This window comes from Sorex araneus, chromosome 2 (genome assembly GCF_027595985.1).
Source record: "Sorex araneus isolate mSorAra2 chromosome 2, mSorAra2.pri, whole genome shotgun sequence".
Classification (NCBI taxonomy): Eukaryota; Metazoa; Chordata; class Mammalia; order Eulipotyphla; family Soricidae; genus Sorex; species Sorex araneus.
This window is the reverse complement of record NC_073303.1, coordinates 266,428,564-266,451,801: the sequence shown is the minus strand read 5'-3', so window position 1 is coordinate 266,451,801 and position 23,238 is coordinate 266,428,564. Positions and strand designations below refer to the sequence as shown.

The window sequence follows — 23,238 nt, the reverse complement described above, 5'->3', positions numbered from 1 at the left end:
GGTGTTGGTGAAACTTTTTTTCTGCCAGAGGATTCGATGCTGATCTCACCCTGCTCAGCCCAGCAGTGCTGGGGGTCCCAGGGCAGCCCTCACACGTGCAAAAGGCCTTCAGTGCCAGAGACAAACTCTGCTCCTGGCACTCGTGAGTCACAACCCTGGAACACTGGAACACCCTGGGGGGGCATCGGCTGCTCCCCAGCCGGCCTGAGGCCGCTCCCGGCCCCAGAGCTCTCCGCGGCCCCAGCCTCACAGCACAGCCTCCTTCCAAGCTGCCCGGCCTCACGCCCAACTTCTCTGCTTCTCTCTTTCCTATAGTTTATAAATTCCTTTTTGGAGCAGATGTTCTGTTTTGTTTTCTTTTGTTTTAAAAGTGCTCAGTTGAGGTCATAAAAATTAGGTTTATAAAAGTAGATCGCAGGCTTCATGTCCTGAATTTGCTTCCCCTGAAATTCTGTGACCCTTTCAACTTCCTTAAAATAAATTTCACTTCTGATTAAATAAACAAGCAGTAATCTCTCTTACCATGAAGACTCTTATTAAAGCTGAAGAGAAGGGCACATTCTTCCCTGTTGTCATCTTTTTTCTGATTTGTCATTGTTGCTTTAATTTTTATACATTTACTTAATGCCGTCTTTGATTTTCCTCCTAATTCTTAGAATTGGTAGCAGAGAGTTTTTACTTTATAAGAAAAAGCAGGACATATCCTCACAGACTATTATCATCATTCCATTTTAGTTTGTTAACCTCAAGCAGACTGTACAGTGAATTAATTGCCAGAAGAGATTAAATCTATCTTATGAATCAGATGAGTTCTTTTATGCATCAGCCAGGATAACATTTAAGGGAATACAACATACATTCAGGACCATTTCAGCCAGTGCTTAAAATGAAACATAAGTTTGTCATAAATGGAGACAATATCAAATAATAGTATTGAGTTGCTACTAAAGTTTGTATCCCAGTGAAGTACTTAAGTGTGTATTAATCATTATTTAACTTGTATATAAAACTTTTTTTGAGAAATCCCAAATGACTCAAGATGTCAGTTGCAAAGGGACAAAGTTTATTTAAACGGTTTTTGTTTTGTTTTGGGGGACACACACAGTGGTACTCAGGGCTCTTTTGATTCTGTGCTTAGGGATCACTCCTGGTGGGCTTGGGGAATCATGCTGGGTCCTGGGATCTAACCTGGACCAACTGTGTGCAAGGCAAACACCCTACACTCTGAACTATCATTATATCCCTTTAAATGAATTGTTTTAGAGAATTATTTTTCTTGCCATATGATTTATTTTTTAATAGGAACTACACCCAGCAGTGGGCTGGAGCAATAGCATAGTGGGTAGGACGTTTGCCTTGCATGCAGCCGACCTGGGTTCAATTCCTCCGTCCCTCTCGGAGAGCCCAGCAAGCTACCGAGAGTGTCTTGCCCGCACGGCAGAGCCCGGCAAGCTCCCAGTGGTGTATTCAATATACCAAAAACAGTAACAAGTCTCACCATGGAGACATTACTGGTGCCCACTCGAGCAAATCAATGAACGGGATGACAGTGCTCCGGGGCTACATATGACACAGTGTAAAACCTGAGATAAGTTATGGTGACCTTTATTACTATCACTCTGTGTTACTAAAAAGTGAACTTTTTTTAACCATTAAAAACCTACTTTTTGAGAATGAACATTTGATTTGCGCCGCTAATCAAAACAACAGTCAGGCTCTAAGTTCAACCTGAACACAGGAACGACTACAGCCAACACACGGCGGGGAAGCAAAACCAGCATGTGAGCTTTGGGGTGGAGAGTGGCCAGGAGAGTCCTATGAAAGCTTAGCAACTCACTTCCACTGTTGAAACCAGTTTATTCCTAAAACAAGGGCAATCTAGGCTAGCAAGGACATTCAGTAAAAGTGAAGCAAGCTGCGAGCCAGAGACTGTTCTGACAGCTAGAGCTTGGTCTGCGGGTCACCCAGCACCGGTACTCTCTGGAAAACAACCCAAGCTAAGGCAACGCTCTTTATTTTTTGTTGATTTTCACAGTTGACCCTTTGACGTTGAGTCTGTCAGCAGCAACACCCATTCTTCTTCCCCCTTCACTGGTGAGGCTTAGATGAGGTTTCTCCCTGGGAAATGTACACACGGACATTAATTCCATTTTTCAAAACATGGGTGGTTTACAAGTCAATATAATAAACATGGTAAATTTAAGGAGAGTCTGACCTGGAAAGTTTCTAAATAACCCTGAAATACATCAGTCAGATGATATCACTGGACGCTCAAGAGAGCCACCAGTTTCTGCTAGTCACACACAGTTTACATACTTTAGTTCCTTTATTGAACCAGGAGCTGCCCTCGTGGACGACACAAACATTTTGCTCACTGGAGAAAGTAATTTCCGAAAGCTCTAATTTCTGAGCCTTTTAAATATCACCCCTCTCTTCGGTCTAATCTACAGGCACCAGCACCTGTCCCGTATGAAATGTATGATCTACCGTATCAGCCAGATTTAAATCGTTTCACAAGAGTAGCTATATTTTAGCATATAATTTTTCCCAAGAAAAAAGAACCGCTTTCTTCTGAAACAGTTTGCAAGTGAGTTAGTGATCACAAAACCTAAAAATGCATTGATTTTTACATACCAATTTACATGTGTAAAACACTCAGATTTATATAAAATTATTACATGTTTCTCAAAAGATTATTGTTGATATAAACAGCTTGGATGTTAACTCAAACTGCCTGATAGGTAAGACTGCATAACTTTTCTTCTTCTTTTAAAAACTGGTAGGAATAACTTTTACCTTTTCTTGAGTTCTCGGGATCCCGAGTTATCGTGAGGAATGCTTCGCAGCCGGCCGTTCTCGACACTGCGGTACTGTATCCCCGGTCTGCTCCTCAACACCTCGCTCTGCCACTCATCGTCAAACGCGAGAGCATCACCTAGGTCAGGTACCAGAGTAAGGGGCTGGGGTTAAGGCTTCGACCAATCAATGAGTGTCCTGCTGCTCACACACGTCATTTTACCCGACGTTTCCTGCAGTCTAAACTCAGGACACTGCCAGGAAACTATTCAGCTGTTGTCTCTTGCTTTTCTCCAGTTGAGGTTTGGTTATGGATGCTCCTGCCTGAGGTCCTCAGTCTACCCAGAGATTCCTTTGGTGCAGTCAGGCTGCCTGGTGGTTGGGAATTGGCCGTCACATCCTGACCAAGTCATTCTCCGTACCGGACACTTCTTGTTCCTCCCACCACTTTCCCACAAGCTCCTCCCAAGCTCCTGTTGTCAATTCCTCAAGACCAGGTGATTCCTATCACTTTGGTACGAAGTAATTTTTCCATAATAGCAATAACCAAAAAATGGTAATTCCTGTTCTCTTACACTGTGTTCACTTCACTTTTTCTTCAACATGTTAATTATGAAATAACACTATATTTAACAATGACAAATTTACAGAGATAATAAAATCACAAAGATTAAAAGTAAAGAAAGATTAAAAGGTTTCTGACCTCCAGAAGAATAATTTTGATCAAACTCCAATCTTAAGATAATTTCTTTCTTACATGATAAAATCATTTAAAAACTTTATTACAATAAAGAAATGCCTTTCAAAACACTTTCAGGAAAAGAGGAGACAAATACAATTTTAAAACTATGATGAGAAGATGCAGGTGACTGACTGTAAGAGCTAAAATGCACTGAAGAGGAGTATAAGATCTAGAAAGCTGAAATATTTCTCTCCAATGCATTTTTGCCAAAACATTATCAAAGATAAAATATTATCTTCAATATATTTAAAAATATATTTTAAAATAATAATATTTGATTGCTCTCAGCTATAATTATAAATAAAATAAGCATGGTATAAATTATCATGATGGTCAAACCTAATTTTGAAAATGTTTGTCAATAGATACATAAACTAGTAGAAAGAAATGCAATAAAATATGAATAGATATTCTGAGTAAGGATCATGGTTAATTGAAGTTTGCTTCTTTAGGGCTGGGAGATAAAGAGGAGCTTGAGGCCCGTTTTGCTACCCAGCCCTGGGTGCCGTCCCCCCGGCCACTGCCACCAGAGTCTCAGCACTGCTGGATCTAGGCCCTGAGCTGTCCAGCCCAGCTGATGTGGGCCCTTGGTGTGGCCCTGGGTCCACTGAGCCCTGCCTGAAGGACACTCCCCGTTGTTTCTTTTTTATATAATTTTCAAATCAATTTCTTTGAAAGTCAAAAAGATATTTAAAAACTCACTTTGCCTACTGACAAGCTACATCCTCCAACTATGAAAAAGTCAAATGGTGTCCAACATAAAATATGACAAAGCTTTACTACGAAATGATGAAACCATAACTCCATTACTGATAAGGTATTCTCTACGTTCATAAACCCCACGACTTCTATTTATTAATTTTTTTGGTTGTTGGACTACACCTGGTGGTACTCAGGCCTTACTCCTGGCTCTATGCTCAGGGATCCCTCCTGGTGGGGCTTGGGGGTCCAGGAGGGGTGCACTGTAGCACTGTAGCACTGTCGTCCCATTGTTCATCGATTTCTTGAGCGGGCACCAGTAACGTCTCCATTGTGAGACTTGTTACTGTTTTTGGCATATTGAATACACCACGGGGAGCTTGCCAGGCTCTGCCCTGCGGGTGGGATACTCTCGGTAGTTTGCTGGGCTCTCCAAGAGGGGTGGAGGAATCAAACCGGGTTTGGCTGCATGCAAGGCAAACGCCCTACCCGATGTGCTATTGCTCCAGCCCAACAACATACATATACATACATACATATATATATATATATATACACACACACACATCTATGGAGTATTTGTTATATATAATATAAATTACATATGTCAAATTTACATATTTTTATATTTACATACATGTATGTAAGTATAAAAACCTAGAGTATATTCCAAGAATGGAGAATGGTGGCTAATGGACAGTGAATCATACTGGTCACCTTGTAGCCTTTTTTGCCCACGAGGGGTGCTGGGGATCAAACCCAGTTCAACTGTGTGCAAGAGAAGCCTACTGGCCTTACAATCTCTCTGGCCAAGCCTCAAAACTCTGAGATGCTCCAAGGAGACAATTGCTCCCGGCGTGGCTGCCGGCTCAGGGCGACTCACTCTCACTCATATTGATGAACTCCTGGTTGACCTCCTCTTCCCCCGTCCTGCTGTTCTTGGACTTCTTGATGACATGAGCGCGGTCTCGGAGGTGGTGGCCAACAGACATCTTCTCGACGCCACTGTCAGAGTCTCTGAGCGCTTTCCGAGTTTCCTTGATCTGTAAAGAGTGTTTTCAGTCATTTTCACTTAAGCATCTGTGCATAAAGAACAGACGAGATTCACCGCCACAGCTAAGATCACGGCCCTGGCCATGGTAGAGCTGCAGAGTAAGGCTCTCCTCTGACTTCTCTGCTTACAGAGTGAAATGTGTGCCCAGGTCAACCTTGGCCCGGGTGCAGGAGGAGAAGGAAGGAGAAGAGTGGAGGGGAGAGGAGAGACACTGGAGAAGCAACAGAAGCCAGGCCAGGGAGGCAGGTACAAAGATGGTGTTAAGGAGTGACAGAGCCAAATATCCAAAATACAGAGTCAGCAACTCGGAAATCAAGAGGCCCAGGTTTTAACAACTGAGCTTAGCAAGGTGCCTGTGCAGAGGGCTGGCTGGGTGCGGGGGAGGAGTTAGGAAGGGAACCTGGGAACAGTGGGGGAGGGAGGCTGACGCTGGTGGTGGGATCGGAGCTACACTATTTTATGCCTAAAATTCAACTGTGAGAAACTTTGTAAACCACGATGCTTTAATAAAAAATAAAATAAAATGTGGGACCAAAGAGATAGTACAGCAGATACGGCATGTGCCTTTGCACGTTATCTGACCTGGGCCCAATCCCTGACACTGTGGAATACAGTCCCTGGAGCTGCACCAGGAGTGATCCCTGAGCACAGAGCCAGGTGAAAGCCCTGAGCACGTCAGCTGTGCCCCCAAAAATAAATAAGAAAAAAATTAAAATGTACAGAACAAAAAGAACCAGTTAAAAAGTATCTTTCCCCAAAATTATTTTTAAAAACAAGACAAAGAGTGACAGTTTCAAATCCTGGTGGTCTCCACGCTACCCTGATATTGGGAGGAAACTCAGAGCTGGCAGAGCTACAGGCGTGGGAGACGGGTTCGATCCCCAGCACTCAGGGTGGAAACGCCATGGGATTACAGGGGTTCCTCGGCCCATTCACACAAGCGCCAATGGGTTGCTCTGCAGTCACGCTCACGGGCTTGGGTCCCGAGCCTGTCAAAGCGTGATGGTAACAGAACCAACAGATATTTACGGGAAGAAGCGGGGAGGGGACCAAGAATGGCTGAAACTGAAGACATGGTCAGCTGGATGTTTTCACAGGGATAGATATCCGTACCAAATCAGATTTCAGTAGCCAAAATAAGTAAGTGTTGGTACTGGTGATTTGTAACTCTATGGCCTAATACAGTGCCACAAATCCTAGAAGACACTCACTCCTCCTGGGGCCCGTCTGGTCTGCGTCGAGGCCTGGAAGACCTTTGGTGGTTCATCTCCGACTTTGGAGTAAGTCATGACAGAGGAAGAGCTAAATGAATGTCCATCTGAGTCCATGGAGAGCTTGCCCTGGAAGGAAAGATCCACTGTAAGCCTGGAGTCAGCCCCGTATGAAGCACTGTTAGTGGGCACCAGTGGGCACCCAGCAGGTTCTCCAGGTCCCTTCATTTCTGTGCCCATTCCCACTCTTCCAGGGAGTGACAGCAAGTGACTAAGATCGCGGGACCAAAGAGATAGTACAGCAGACAGGGCATGTGCTGAACTGGAGCCACACAAGAATTGATCCCTGAGTGATTGATCCTTGATATGGGCACATGTGGCTTATACTTTAATGAAGACGCCTGCCCGGAGCCTGCACTGGTCAGTTGCTGCTCAGCCCGTGACACTGCCGGTATCCAGCAAGAACCTGCAGGCTCCAGACTGCCGCCCTGGCCATGGGTAGGCAGGCCTGGATTCAGACATGCGAAATGATCCTTAGTTTCCAAACCAGATGACAGAAAACGAGATGAGGGTCATCTCAAAGAACCAAGTCAATGTTCTAATCATTAGCACCAGTTGACAAGTGGCTAGAATGTATATGAATCTAATCTAACCCGATTTAATCTAAACAGAAATTTTTCTGGAGGGGGGTCACACCTGGCGATGCTCAGGGGTTACTCCTGGCTTTGCACTCAGGAATCACTCCCAGTGGTGCTCAGGGGCCCCTGTGGGATGCTGGGAATTGAACCCGGGTCGGCCGAGTGCAAGGCAAATGCCCTACCCGCTGTGCTATCGCTCCAGCCCCCCCACATTTGTGAAATTTTTATTCTTTTTTTTTAAACACTAAAGCAATTCCTAGATGCTACAATTAAGACATTTATCACAGTTTAGATTGTGAGTCTGCACCATTGCTGTTTACAGTCTGTGCACTGACCTCACCTGCCCCCAACAAAGAGCCCACCCCCCTTCCCAGCCCCCAGCCTAACTGGTGTCTCACTCTGTACCTCGGCAGCCAGGCTCTGCCCTCAGCTGACAGTCTGAGCTCTGGTTTCCCTTCCCTTGCAGCGTGGATGCTGCATTGGTGCCTGTCGCCCCCTGCTGGCATGTTTCACTCAGTGTTTCATCCCAGTTGTGTAGAACTAATTTCATATTTACCTCGTTGACTGTACAGTATTCTACTGTCTATGTACACAATTCTCTTATGCATTCCTCTGCTGTGGGACACTTGGGTTGCTTCTACAGCCTGGCAATTGTGTGTAGCACTACAATCGACATAGGCTTGCATGTGACTTTTCGGGTTAGTGATTTCATATTCTGGAGGTTGGTGCCAAGAAGTGGCTTTGCTGGGTCACACGGGCGCTCTATTAGCCTGAGCAACCTCCACCTTGGCTCCACTGAGGCTGCCCCGGTGGCACTGCCAGCAGCTGTGGGTGGTGGCCGCTTTCTTATACATGCCTGCCAGCGCTGGCCGTTTCCCGGCTCTCTGGTGAGGGGCTCTGCTTGCATCTCCCCAGTGAGGGACAGCAACGCATCATTCACGTGCTCGCTGGCTATCATTTGTGCAGCCACTGCGATTTATGAGTTCTTTTAAGAAGGTCCTAAGTAATAAAAATACCTACACTTATAGAAAATGCGTATTTGTAACGATGATATTCAGCAGAACAAAAATGATTAGGTTAATTTTTAAAATTTTGGAAGTTAGTATTATCTATTCAACCTGTAAAGTCAGTTTGGTGGGTTGTAAACAGAATTTTAAAATGTGAAGTAAAATAGAAAATATAAGCACACAGAAAAATAGTATAATCATTGTCTCATGAAACTTTTGTCTCAATTATGTTCATAAAGTTAACAAATATTTCACTCTGGTGGGAATGACGTAAATATATATTTTCAATTACTCTTGACCATGGTTTTAAAAGTTCAAGCCCCACTATTGCATAATGTAGCAGAATCTGACGACAATGCTTTCATCGTTATTTTAGCACTTACAAAGTTCCTCTGCAGATCTTGTATACTCCTTCCCACGTCTGCCATCATCCGGTCCATAGCCTGGAAAGGGTTGACATCTGCAGGCTATGGAAAACCAGGACATGTTATCAACACAACACTGAAGAAGGGACCAGCCTTCCCCAAGCGTTGACACTCCCCCAATTTCTGCAGGCCTCTCATGCAGCCAGAACCAGGCAAAGCCACTGTAAAGACTGCACAGTGAAAGACATTTGTTAGAGAAAAAATGAAGACATATACAAGATACCAAATAACAGATCACTCATTAGGGAGTTGTGAGCCACAGCTACATGCACACATATATGTGTACATATAAACAACACACATGTGTCAATATTTAAACACACACCTGTCATTCATCTGTGTCCTCAAAACTGAATTTGGTTGATATTTATATATTAAATGATGTACTCTGGGGTGATACAGCCCCGACACAGTGAAATATTACATTTTTTCCCCAATCTCCCTCTTCTTAACCTACTAAGTCAATAAACTCTGGGTTCGATTCCTCTGTCCTCTCAGAGAGCCCAGCAGGCTACCAAGAGTATCCCACCTACATTGCAGAGCCTGGCAAGCTCCCCATGGCGTATTCAATATGCCAAAAACAGTAACAACAAGTCTCACAATGGAGACATTACTGGTGCCCGCTCAAGCAAATTGATGAACAATGGGACAATAGTGCTACAGACAGTGCTATTATCATACATACAATTTATATATTAGTGTTATCTCCTCGTCAGGACCGATGGAAGCTGCCTCTGAATAGGCATCGCTCCTCCTCAGGGGAGGGTTCAGGCCACAGGTTAATGGGCTCTACGGGGCCACTATTCTGCTGCCCGGTCTGCAGCTCAGGAGGGCATATCCTTGGACAGTTAAGAATGACCAAACAGGGTGTTGAGGGGCTTGCCTCAACACAGAGCTGACCCTTGGTCTGTCCTCAGCACCAACAGGAGTGAGCCCTGAGCACTGATCCAGGAGTGAGCCCTAGCAAGATGAGGGATGTGGCACAACCACTCCTCAACCCCAGCTCCCGCTAAAAAAGAAAAACACAGTCCAGAGTGACCCTGTGTGCTGTTGGGAACAAACCAGCCACTGCTGGCCAGCAAGCGGCTTTACCACCGTGCTATCTCTACAGTCCAAGACCTTTATGTCTGGAAAGTCATCAGAAGCGCCGAAGTCTCCAGCTTGCAAATGCAACTCTGGGTTATTTCTTTCTGCAAGTCAAGTGACTATTCATCCATTAAAATGTTCCTTTCTTTCTTCTGAGGACTGGTTTTACATGCTAATAAGTTACTTCAGCAAGCACATGCCTGCACATGCTAAAATGAACGAACATATGAAACAGGTTCCAGCACCAACACTGAGAAACACTAGCAAAAGAGAAACTGCATGCCAATTTGAGTTAATGTGAAATATCTGTCCTAATATATGGCTAAAAGGGTTTATGCTTCATGATACAAACCAAACCACCAAAACCGCCAAAGGGCACAAGAGAACTCATTGCCTAGAAAATAAAAATCTCAGTAACTCAGGTGTTACTATACAATAATCCCCTATAGAAATGAACTGCACAATCACATGGTTTGCAGCTGACAGAATCACAGAACTTTGTAATCAAAGAGCCCCAAGCATGTTGTTAAGGTAGCTGCTTTGGGTTCACTGGAGACCCTAACAGCGGTGAGGCTGGTAAATAGCTCCATCTCACTTTTATTTATTTATTTATTTATTTATTGCTTTTTGGGTCACTGGGGTCACTCCAGGCTCTGCACTCAGGAATCACCCCTGGCGGTGCTCAGGGGACCATATGGGATGCTGGGAATCGAACCCGGGTTGGCTGCGTGCAAGGCAAACACCCTACCTGTATGCTATTGCTCCAGCCCCATCTCACTTTTAAAGATGAGAACTTTAGGCTTTATTAAAGGCAGTTGAGGGGCGGGAGTAAATGTATAGCAGGTAGGGCGTTTGCCTCGCACATGGAGGACCCGGGTTCAATCCCCAGCATCCCATATGGTCCCCCAAGTACTGCCAGGAGTAATTCCTGAGTGCAGAGCCAGAAGTAACCCCTGAGCATCACTGGATGTGACCCAAAAAGCAAAAAAAAAAAAAAGAATTTCTCCCATAAAGGCAGTTGAAAGAAAAAAGATGCTGTGCATTAAGATAAACATTTCTCAAAGGAAATATAAATTCACACAGAAATGAATCAAAACACAAGGTATAACGACTTAGATTGTCACCTTTCCTTTGATTCTTCCATATTTAAAAAACGTTAGTTAATCTTGTCTATCATCCATTAAAATTGAAATCTACATAATATTTTAAACTATTAGAGGTACTGTGTAAAAAATTTTGCAAGTAACTCTTAAAAATAACTTACAGAATAAATATTTCTTTCCAGAAATAATAGAAATGTTGAGTCATAGACTTAAAAATATTTAGTCTTTGATGGGAAAAGAACGTTAATAGAAATAGATGGAATAATCAAAATTGATAGTTAACTTGTACTACCCAACAGGCAAAGATGAATAAAAAGAAAATTTTATAAGTTATACATGCATGTAAATAAAAACTTATTACATCTGAGTTTTATTTTATTTTTTAATAATTTATTTATTTTTTAATTAGTGAATTACTGTGAGGGTACAGTTACAGATTTATACATTTTTGTGCTCATGTTTCCCTCATACAAAGTTCGAGAACCCATCCCTTCACCAGCACTGGCCCATTCTCCACCACAAATAAACCCAGCATCCCTCCCACCCTCCCCAATCCCATCTCCCCCCACCCCACCCTGCCACTGTGGCAGGGTATTCCCTTTTGTTCTCTCTAATTAGGTGTTGTGGTTTGCAATAGGGGTATTGAGTGGCCATTGTGTTCAGTCTCTAGTCTACATTCAGCACGCATCACCCTTCCCCCGCGTGGCCTCCAACCACGTTTTACTTGGTGTTCCCTTCTCTATCTGAGTTGCCCTCTCCCCAGAATGTGAGGCCAGCTTCCAAGCCATGGAGCAATCCTCCTGGCACTTATTTCTACTATTCTTGGGTGTTAGTCTCCTACTCTGTTATTCTATATTCCACAGATGAGTGCAATCTTTCTATGTCTGTCTCTTTCTGACTCATTTCACTTAGCATGATAATTTCCATGCTGATCCACTTATATGCAAAGTTCATGACCTCATTTTTTCTAACAGCTGCATAGTATTCCATTGTATAGATGTACCAGAGTTTCTTCAACCAGTCATCTGTTCTAGGGCACTCGGGTTTTTTCCAGATTCTGGCTATTGTAAACAGTGCTGCGATGAACATATAAGTGCAGTACATCTGAGTTTTAAATGTGGAAAATAAATGCTAAGTTTCTGGATAAAGGGTTTATATAAAGTTTTACTACAATTCAGAAATAGGTATTCTTTATTACCCTACATAAGTAATACTGAAAAAATAAAAATTACTAGTATGTGTATTCTATTTTATAACCTTTTTTTGGTTTTTGGGACAAACCTGGCAGTTCTCAGGGTCTACTCCCGGTTCTGCACTCAGGGATCACCTCTGATGGGCTTGGGAAACATACAGGGTGCCAGAAATGGGACCCAGGCCTACCATGTGCAAGGCAAGCCCCCTCCCCGCTGTGCTATTGCTCCTGCCCCTTCCACAGTACATGTGGGGTCCTTGCTCTCCACATACCTTCCGGCTCATTTCTAGTCTTTCTACACAGTTGTGAGGCTATATCCTATGATTCTGACTTGCATTTTTCCAGATAACAAGTGATAATATGCATTTTTTTCTTGTGCCTGTTGGCCATTATGTCTTCTTTGGCAGTGTATCTGTCTAGCTTTTTGTTCCATATTTTGGCTTGTTTTTGGAGCCACACCTGGCAGTGTTCAGGGCTTATTCCTGGCTCTGTGCTCAGGAATCACTCCTGGTGGGCTCAGGGAACATATTTGGTGCCAGGAAGAAACCTGGGTCTGCCTCGAGCATTTTGCACACTGTACCATCACTTTTGCCCCTCCCATCTTTTGATAAAGTGCTGTTTGTCTTTTTGTTGTTGAGTTTTGTGTCTTCCTTAATCTTGCCAACTATGTGGGGTTTAAATATTTTCTCCCGTTCAGTAGAATGTCTTTATTTAATGATTAGTTTTCATTAAGTGCAGAAGATGTTGTTTCATACAATCCCACTTCTCTATTTTTTTACCTTTGAGAAAAGCAGAGATTTAGTTGTACTCTGACACCATCACTCAATCTAAGTGTCAGATGACAATACTCAACATCCAGTTTGGCTAATAATATATAACCTCATGGTCCAAAAAGCTCTAGAAGCACAGCAGAATTCTACACAGGCAGCACTCAGTGTTCAATACAGTTTCCCAAAAGGTGTCTTATGTTATAAATGCTCATTCCCATGACTCAAGTGTCAGCCCTGTCCTGTCAGCATCAATATATTCTTCTGTAGCCATTTGTTTCTAAATTTCTTCACTGATTTATTAAAACTGTGAACTTACATTAAAGTAACTTTCTCCATCGTCCCGTCCCATCTGATTACGAGCTCTTCTTCTACCATCAAAATTGCCATGAAAGTCTCTTCCAAAAGGTATGGGAAAACTTCTCATCATCTGCCTCATACTCCCTTGGTGTGCCATGAATGAGTCACTATTGAAAGAATGTTCCAGGGTGAGAGTGAGTGCTGGGATTTAGTCAGTAAGCAGACAGCTAAAAACTACACAGAATTACTCTAGGTAAGACTCAAGAGTTTAGGAGAGGGGCTGGAGTAATATAGCACAGCGGGTAGGGTGTTTCCCTTGCACGCGGCCGGCCCGGACTCAATTCCCAGCATCCCATATGGTCCCGAGCACCGCCAAGAGAAATTCCTGAGTGCAGAGCCAGGAGTAACCCCTGTGCATCACTGGGTATGACCCACAAAGCAAAAAAAAAAAAAAAAGAGAGAGAGAGAATTTAGGAGAATAAAATGATCTCCTATGGACCTACTATTCATGAATACAATTTATAGATTAAAGAATTTCCTTATAAAGACTCACCATTCATGAACACATTGTTCTAATTGTTATACACTATAATTCACTTACTGTAATAAAAAACATACCTATTTTTATCCCTTAGTTCATAAAAGCAATAAATACAAAGTATTTATCTTAGGTACAAACCAGCACCCAGGGAAATAGTAAAAAAGGAAATCTGAAAATACCAGGCAGAGTCACTGACATAAATCCTATATAATCACATTATATACTATATACTATATATAATATGTTTATCGTCTTCTTAGCGCAGTAGGCAGCGTATCAGTCTCATAATCTGAAGGTCCTGAGTTCGAACCTCAGAGAGGGCAGTTGCTTTAGCTGGAGCAATAGCACAGTGGGTAGGGCGTTTGCCTTGCATGCGGCTGACCTGGGTTCGATTTCTCCACCCCTCTCGGAGAGCCTGGCAAGCTACCAAGAGTATCTCACCCGAACGGCAGAGCCTGGCAAGCTCCCCGTGGCGTATTCGATATGCCAAAAACAGTAACAACAAGTCTCACAATGGAGACGTTACTGGTGCCCGCTTGAGCAAATCAATGAGCAATGGGGTGACAGTGACAATATGTTTGTGTTTATTATGTATTAGTGCACTTATTATAAATGAATTAATATCCAAGCTTCTTTCTGAGCCTGAGTTTCCACAGCTTACCATGAGGATAGTATCTCTTCTCATGCTGAGATTAACAGAAAATTTCTCAGCATATTATCTGGCCCCTACAATACAATGAATGTTAACTGTCTTTGCTTTCTTGAACTAATATATGAATGTGATTTCCCATTATCTGATTATTAAATACCTCTCATGGGAATAAAAAGATACCTTTTATTTAAAAACACATAAAGCAGTAACCCTTTTTCTAATCATATTTTATAGGTTATCACATATTATATATAATGTGTAATTATATATTTTATTTAACATAAAATACTTCAAAAGATAAAAGTATAATGTAAAAAATGCAGACTTTTATCATGGCGAGACAGAGGTCAGGGAGTGAGGAGTGTGGAGCATGTTTTAGGTCGCTCTTGTCATTTGGTTGGTTGTGGTCAGGGACCGAATCCGGGGTCTATGCACACAAAGATACACGAGTATTGACTGACACCACAGCCCTAAGTACCAATCACTCTGATTTGACATGACTCCACCCATCCTGAGAAGTCTCATACTAGAAACGATTTTTCTGCCCAACGGCGGCGCTCTCTGGAGTCAGGGATGCTGGTTCATTCCCTGCCCCAGCTCTCAGGGCACCACAGCACAAGCCCAGATGCTGTGTCCTCCCCACTTCTTGGCTACGCGCTGGAGCCTCCAACATGCACCCCGGCACCACCCTTTCCCAGTCCCAACCTTCCGATGGCATCACTGGCAAGTCAGACAATTCGGTCTTCCTTCAAGAGTCTGATGCCTGAAATAGCCACAGGCTAACACCATTCATGCCACAGGCTAACATGTTCACACCACATGCTAACACACTCACACCATAGGCTAACAAGTTCATACCACAGGCTAACACACACCACAGGCTAACATGCTCACACCACAGGCTAACACATTCATGCCACAGGCTAACATGTTCACACCACACGCTAACACACTCACACCATAGGCTAACAAGTTCATACCACAGGCTAACACACTCACACCATAGGCTAACAAGTTCATACCACAGGCTAACACATACCACAGGCTAACATGCTCACACCACAGGCTAACACACTCATGCCATAGGCTAACATGTTCACACCACAGTCTAATACATGCCATAGGCTAACAAACTCACACCACAAGCTAACACACTCACGCCATAGGCTAACATGCTCACACCACAGGCTAACACACTAATGCAACAGGCTAACATGTTTACAACACAGGCTAACATACTCACACCATAGGTTAACATGTTCACACCACAGGCTAACATAGTCATCCCATAAACTAACATGTTCACAACTCAGGCTAACACACTCACACCAGAGGCTAACGTGTTCACGCCACAGGCTAACATGTTCACACCACAGGCTAATATGCTAACATCATACACTACCATGCTCATGCCAGTGCAAGGCTCTAGTGACTCGTACAGATAGCAGCGCCAGCATGATGTCAAAAATAGATCCTCCACAACGCCCCCTCGCTTTGCTCAGATGCCCTGGTCTGTAGCGAATATTTCCTGCTAGGATTCACCATTAACTTGGCGCTTGGGGTGCGAGAGGGGAGTCTGTGCCACTCCCTGCAGTGAACAGGGAACAGAGAGCTCGGGGCCCCAGGGTCAGGCCTGGCCGTCCTCCGAGGCCACCATGCACACGCTGAGCCTGTTTCTGTCACTCCTCCAGCAATCTTTCTCTCTCTCCTCCTTCCTTCTCCTCTACTACCTCTCTCTCCTCTACTCCCTCTTTCTCTCCCTCACTTCTCTCTCTCTTCTCTCTCTCTCTCTCATCTCTCTCTCTCTCTTACTCCTGGGACCACTGAAAGGGACTCTGAAATCCTTTTAGACTACAAAACGACAAACAAAAATTAAAGAATTTATGAAATCATGCCAGAGCATACTCCTCTGTCCTTACGTAGCCAAGAAAGGCTTCTCTCCAGTCCAGACCCCATCCTCTTCTGATTTTCTTCTCAAGCTCGTTTCTTTTCTTTTAGCACTTAAAAAGTCTTCAAATGGTCAAATATTCTGTGTTCTTTGCTTCCTTGTACTTTCAAACGCACATTCCTTTTCTCACTCGCACTCAACGTCTACACATCAAGGATTCCCTGACCTCCCGAGTGCCTGACCTGAGGAAAGGCCCTTCTATCTCTTGGATTCTCAGCAGGTGGTGGGCAATGTGCTCTGTGGAGCCAGGCTTGATAGTTCCCCTTTAAATAGTCCTTTGAGAATCTCTCTTCCTTTGTGCCCTTGACAGAACCGAGTGTCAGGGCTAAGATCAGTGACATCTGAAACGGTGAAACCCTCAGCCTGGGGCAATCAGATGAGGCCTGAACCTGCGGAAACCCAGCTCCAGTTACTTCTGATTCCACTCTGCTCTTCTCTTTTGTGTATGTGCTCTGCAAATGTTTCCGAAGTGTAAATGACATGAAAATAACCCACAGTGCAGTCCCCTAAAGAACACTTCCTCTGAGCTCTGTTCTTTACTGATCTGCTTTCACCTGCTCTCTGTGAACTACTTCTTTAAACTTGAACATGCTGAAAACCACTCGAAGTACTTTCAAAATGTAGCTTCCCGAGACAGAGTCAGGAACTTTGATTTCTATTCACCCTGGACATGAGCCAGTCACTGGAATTTTAGTAATTATTTCAGGTAACCTTAACATAGATGATATAAGAACTGCACATGATTAAATACAACTTTTTTTTCTTTTTGGATCATACTCGGCATTGCACAGAGGTTACTCCTGGCTCATGGACTCAGAAATTACGCCTGGTGGTGCTCGGAGGACCCTATGGGATGCTGGGAATCGAATCCAGGTCGGTCGAGTGCAAGGCAAATGCCCTACCCGCTGTGCTATCACTCCAGCCCCTTAAATACAAATGTTTTGCAATAAATGATGAAACTTTATTTCAATTTATGCTTATTTTGATGCAAATTATCTCCGTTTATCCAACACATGATATCATTGAATATAAAAGATGACCTTTGGAGGGATAAGGCCATTTTTCAACTTTCTACTGGCAAGGAATTATAAGACTTCCTAAAGTACTCAGTATAGATTACAAGTTAATTATTAAATGACTTACTGATAAGCCAATAAGCCATGATTGATCAGCCATGTTACTGGAAATTCTTGCCTATTTCTAGCCTACCATTTCAAGACCGTGTTTTGACCCTAGCCAGATTTTCTTCCTTAAGCCTTTATTTCTATTAAGGGTACAAGCTTTATTTTCCAAGTAATTCAAAACTTCAGAAATAGGCTGGATATTATTTTGTGTGTCTAATTCTCTTTGCTTACTTCACACTCAAAGGCTTGTCTGGGCATAGTTATCTCTATCGCTTCCCTTCACTATTTTGACAATATTGCTCCATTATCAGGCCAGAGCAATAGTACAGAGGGTTGGGCATTTGCCTCACACGCAGCCAACCCAGGTTCGATCCCCGGCATCCCATCTGGTCCCCTGAGTACCACCAGGAGTGATTCCTGAGTGCAGAGCCAGAAATAACCCTGGAGAATCACTGAGTGTGACCCAAAAAGAAAAAATAGTGCTCCATTATTTTTCTTTAGTGATGTTTAAGAAAATTCTAATGACAACCTGGTTTTCTAAGAATCTTTCTAATTCTTTCTAAGAATCTATCCTCTCTGAAAACGTTACTGTTTTATTTAAACTCTTTTTAACTTTGTATCTTTAAATACTGTCTCTATGGGCTGGAGTGATAGCACAGTGGGTGGGGCATTTGCCTTGCATAGAGCGGACCTGGGTTAGATTCCTCCGTCCCTCTTGGAGAGCCAAGCAAGCTACCGAGTATTCCGCCTGCACGGCAGAGCCTGGCAAGCTCCCCGTGGTGTATTTGATATGCCAAAAACATTAACAACAAGTCTCACCATGGAGACGTTACTGGTGTCCACTCGAGCAGATCGATGAGCAACGGGACAACAGTGACAGTGATACAGTGATCTTGGACACACCATGGTGGTCAAGGCTTACTTCTGCCTCTGCTCTGAGATCACTCCTGATGGGACTTGGGAGACCAAGTATGGTGCAGGGATCAAAGGTATTTTAATCTGGTGCCAGGGGTTGAACCCAGGGCTTTATATATGTGAGGTCTGTGTTTTTCATTGCCACATCCCTGACACTACATAGTGAAGACTTTATGTAAAATATAAAATGTTTGACAATCAGTAATCTCTAACATCCAACAATTAATACCTTGTTTTACAAAACACCAGGGTGATTTTTATTTCAAAAGTGCATTTGTTGTATGTAATACATACTTATGGAAAACCCCCAAAGATACAGTTGCGTGCACGGCTAAGGGGCCCTCCTGACAGCCACGTGAGTGCACACTGCACTACCCAGGTGTCCACGTTTAAGCGGTTAGGATAGGGAAGCCCACTGGACTTATATAGTAGGATCTGTGCACGTTTCTGTATGTGGAGCTAAACTTCAATAAGTGACAGTTAAGACCAAAAATTCCACAAATTCCCTACACTTTTAGCCTTCAGCCGGTTATTTCCCCTCCCAGGCTATCATCTCTGTGGCCAGCTTGCGCCTAACCTCCTCGGCTGTGTTTTCTATATTTGTATACATGTGTACATTAATTTTTATACACATGGGGGAATACATAGTTTTTCCTAATACTTATATCAATATATATAATCTGCCTTAAAGTTCTCATATTCCATTTGAATTATTTCCAAGTGCTGAAAAGTCTTTAATTTTTCATAAGGAACCCTATTCCAACATGTAGTAAAAATAATAGGTTTAAAATAATGTGAGGAAGATTAAATAGAGAAATAACCATTCAAATAAAAACTTTTAGAACAATTTTTAGAACTAAAGACTAAAGTTTTAGAACCCAGATTAAAAAGGAAAAATTTTGCACTGACAGGACAATTTGAAAATTCTACACTCAAACCCATAATACTACTTGAGGACTTCAAAAAACATCTAGGGCCAGAGAGATAGTACAACAGTTAGAGATCTTGCCTTGTACATGGTCTGACTCAGGTTTCACCCATATGTAAATACAGAAATTTAAATGGAAAAAAATTGCAATTCCAAATCAATACCACTTTTGAAGTTTCCCTTCAATTTTCTGATGAGACAGTTCATGTGGTGAGGAGATAAATACTGAAAATATATTCAGAGTAAAAGCTACAAGCTTTCTTTTTACTTAAACATGCATGACAGTTTGACCATGCATGGTATGTTTTTCAAATTAATTCAGGGGTTACTCCTGGCTCTGTTACCACAGAGGTGCTCCAAGAACCATACAGGATGCTGGGGATCACACCCAGGTGGGTCATGTGCAAGGCAAGCACTCTACTTGCTTGACTATCTCACCGGCCCAAATTATTTAATTTTTAACTTAATATACATAATGCAAATTTTTGTCATTCCATCTTTTGAATAATTGGTAGTTTCCTAATATTGATACCCTTTATTCTGAATTAATAGATTATTTGGAAGATAATAGTGTACAAAATAAAAAGTTTCAGATATGATCCCCTTAACCCCACTAGGAGTGAACCCTGTGCACGGAGTCAGGAGTAAGTCTTGAGTACCTACAGGCATACCCCAAATTGCCTCCCTCCCCCCCCACACATGCACACACACACACACACACACACACACACAAAATCACTGGGTGGACATTAACACCTGCCAGATGTAAATAAGCACTCTCAGCAGTGCATGTCACCGCAAAGGACTCAGAGCATCACCGTACGATGCTTACTGGACACTCTCTACGCGCCAGGCATGAACCTTCCACCAGGGCCCCAAAAGGCCCCGAGGGCAGACTCACTATTCACTACAAGGACGGAGGCTTTGGGCACGGTTTGACAACTCCTCGCACTCAGCTGTACTGGCCACAGACACGCATCTGGCCTGGCGCCGGGGTCACACTGGTGGGCTGGAGGAAACACTGTTGTTCTGCTTTGCGGCCACCCCGGCGCTACGCTGGGGGCCGTGCAAGGCTGGACACTGAACCCCGGGCCTCACACGGGCAGGCCAACGCTCTGCTCCGAGACACACACCCCGTGACAATCTTATTTATCTATTTATTTATTTATTTATTTATTTATTTATTTATTTATTTATTTATTTATTTTTGGGTCACACCCGGCGATGCACAGGGGTCACTCCCGGCTCTGCACTCAGGAATCACTCCTGGCGGTGCTCGGGGGACCCTATGGGATGCAGGGAATCGAACCCGGGCCGGCCTCCCCGCTGTGCTACCATCGCCCCAGGGGCCCCCCCTCCCCCTGGGTGACAATTCCAAATCAGCAGGAATCCAGGCCGCGCTCTCCCTCGCCCCCTCCAGTCCATGGGCTTCGGGGCAGACAGTGCCCGCGAGCAGCAGCCGCGCAGAGGCGCGAGGCCGGGAGCGCCCGACCGGGAAGGTCACGCCCGTGACCGGCCGCCCCCCGCGGGCGCGGTCCCGGCCCTGCTGCTCCCCCTGGCCCCGAGCCCGGTCCCTTGGCGCGGACGCGAGCCCGGTGTCCAGGGCCCCGACGGCCACCCCGCCCGGCCCCAGCCCGGCCCCAGCCCGGACCCCGGCGGTGGGCGAGCAGCCCGGGTCCGTCTCTCTCGGGCCGCGTGTCCGCCCCTGCGGCCCGCGCCGCGCCGGGACCCCCCCGCCCCCCCACGGCCACGGCCACGGCGCGGGCTCCGGGCGGCCCGACAGCGGCGCGCAGCGGGGCTGTACAGATAGATACACCTTGTATATAAATATGCAAAATATACTTTCCTTATATGTATAGAAGTGTATAGTTACTTTATATATAATATGTATATTCTTCCCCCCGGGGCCAGGGCCCGCCCCCGGCCCCGCGCTCGCCCCAGGCTGCCGGGCCGCGCGCGACAGTCCCGTCGGGGCACCCGGGGGCCCTCGCGCCCGCGCCGGCTCCCGCCACGCGGCCCGCGCCTCCGCGCCCCCCCCCCCGGGCCCCCCGACCCCCTCGGCCCCGCGTCCCCCCTCAGCCCCCCCGCGTCCCCCCACGAGTCTCCCCTCAGCCCCCTCAGCCTCCCGCGACCCCTCAGCCCCGCGGCCCCCGCGGCCCCGCGCCCCCCCTCGCGTCTCCCCCCCGCGCCCCCCTCGGCGCCCCCCGCGCCCCCCGGCCCCGCCCGGCCTCACGAGAAGAAGGGGTCGTCCTCGAAGGGGCGGCTCAGCGTCCCGAACATCGCGGCGGCGGGAGGGCGGCTCTGGGACCCGCCTGCCGCGCAGCAGCGCTGTGAGGACTCGGGGCGGGGCGGGCGGGCGGGGCGGGGCGGGGCGGGCGGCGGCGCGCGATCCTATTGGCCGGCGCCTGACGGCACTGAGGGGGGCGGGCCCAGAGCGCCGTTGCCACGGCGACCGCCACAACACAGCGCGTGCTGGGGTCCGGGCCACGGGCAGCACTACCGACGGTTAGGCCCCATCGCGGGGGCGGTTCGGCAGGATCCCGAGGCACCAGGGTCCGCGAGGGGTTCGGTCTACACCCCAGTATGGCACCTGGAGTCCGTATGGGGTCCGGTCTACACCCCACTAACACCCGGAGTCCGTATGGGGTTAGGTCTATACCCCAGTAGGACCCGGAATCCGTATGGGGTCCGACCTACACCCCACCGACACCCAGAGTCCATATGGGGTTCGGTCTGTATCCCAGTAGCACCTGGAGTCTGTATGGGGTCCGGTCTACACCCCACTGACACCCAGAGTCCGTATGGGGTCCAGTCTACACCCCACCGACATCCAGAGTCCATATGGGGTTTGGTCTATATCCCAGTAGCACCTGGAGTCTATATGGGGTCTGGTCTACACCCCACCGACACCCGGAGTCCATATGGCACAGTCTGCACCCCACTGACACCGGAGTCCATATGGGGTTCGATCTGCACCTTCATTCAGAGGTGCCAGAGTCTGAGGGGATTGCTTTGTACCTCCCACACACCCAATGCCCACATGGGGTTTGGTCTACACCCCCAATACCCAATGCCCACATGGGGATTGGTCTATACCCCCAACACCCAATGCTCACATGGGGATTGTTCTATACTCCCCTGACACCCAATGCCCACATGGGGATTGGTCTACACCCCCCTGACACCCAATGCCTACATGGGGATTGGTCTACACCCCGAACACCCAATGCCTACATGGGGATTGGTCTACACCCCGAACACCCAATGCTCACATGGGGATTGGTGTACACCCCTAACACCCAGTGCCCACATGGGGATTGGTCTACACCCCCCTGACACCCAATGCCCACATGGGGATTGGTCTACACCCCCCTGACACCCAATGCCCACACGGGGTTTGTTCTACACCTCAGTTGCACCCGGGTGCGCAGGGGCCTCGGCCCTAGTGTCAGCACAGTCCACCTGGGGCTGGGTCTGAGGCCCGGTGGTGCCCAGGATTTCTGTGGGGCTCGCCCGGGACCCCCAAGGTCCACTCGGGCGCCAGGTGAGCCGCAGCAGAGCGCCCGGTGTCTGCCCCTGCGTGGACAGTGGAACACGTTCCCGCTGCGAGCAGAGGGACCAGCCTCTGACCCAGGACCAACAAGTGGCCTTCGGGGGGTGGACACGAGCAGTGTCTCCAGTGGGGGGTGGGAGAGGGGGTCCTCCCAGCTCCATCTGCCATGTCTCCTCCTCCCGCTGTCCCCTCTGACACCAAACAGCTGGGAGAGAAATAAAAGCATCAGCCCGACCTGCCGCCAGCACCCTCGGCTGTGCAGTTCCTGCGACTCTGCTCCTCGGGCCTGCGGCTAAGGCTTTACTTTTATTTTTTATTTTTATTTTTTAGGCGCTGGGGGTCTTCCCAGGTCTTGGCCTCCAGAGCCCGAGGGCTGAGCCTCCGCACACCTGGCCCGTTTCAGACACGAGGTGCCCGGTCAATCCTTGCAGCCCGTCCCTCGACATTTTAAGTGACTCGAGAGTGCGGCTGGGCCTGGAGTGTTGTCAAGCTCTGAGAGGTCGCCCTGACCTCGAGGGAGACAGGTGGCCGAAAGGAGAGAGGACGGGCGGGGTGGA

General features: G+C 46.3%; 1 protein-coding gene and 1 non-coding gene across 5 annotated transcripts; one reads left to right on the top strand and one right to left on the bottom strand.

The window, feature by feature from the left end:
• Positions 1–1,042: 1,042 nt before the first annotated feature.
• On the bottom strand, positions 1,043–21,474 carry MLF1 (myeloid leukemia factor 1). Of its 4 annotated transcripts, XM_055128451.1 has the most exons (9): positions 21,362–21,441; positions 20,030–20,137; positions 13,040–13,187; positions 10,011–10,052; positions 8,531–8,614; positions 6,503–6,631; positions 5,121–5,280; positions 2,797–2,935; positions 1,043–2,118 (listed from the first exon to the last, which is right to left on the bottom strand). In XM_055128451.1, exons 3-9 carry the CDS (start codon positions 13,175–13,177, stop codon positions 2,013–2,015), a joined length of 798 nt encoding a protein of 265 aa, XP_054984426.1. In that variant the 5' UTR covers positions 13,178–13,187; positions 20,030–20,137; positions 21,362–21,441; the 3' UTR covers positions 1,043–2,012. The 4 variants fall into 4 exon arrangements, with proteins under 4 accessions (XP_054984426.1, XP_054984424.1, XP_054984425.1 ...); XM_055128449.1 differs by lacking the exon at positions 20,030–20,137 and having other exon boundaries at positions 21,362–21,474; XM_055128450.1 differs by lacking the exons at positions 10,011–10,052; positions 20,030–20,137 and having other exon boundaries at positions 21,362–21,474.
• Positions 13,812–13,884, top strand: TRNAM-CAU (transfer RNA methionine (anticodon CAU)). The gene has a single exon. It is a non-coding gene; the product is annotated as a tRNA-Met (tRNA).
• Positions 21,475–23,238: the final 1,764 nt, after the last annotated feature.

Excerpts from the sequence above, each read along its gene's own strand:
- MLF1 (XM_055128449.1), bottom strand. The coding sequence starts at position 21,408 with ATGTTCGGGACGCTGAGCCGCCCCTTCGAGGACGACCCCTTCTTCTC. Across the intron at positions 13,188-21,361 it reads GAGGACGACCCCTTCTTCTC|TGACTCATTCATGGCACACC; the intron begins GTGAGGCCGGGC and ends TTCTTTCAATAG. Across the intron at positions 10,053-13,039 it reads ATGGAGAAAGTTACTTTAAT|GCAATGAGTTCTCTTGTGCC; the intron begins GTAAGTTCACAG and ends TTTATTTTCTAG.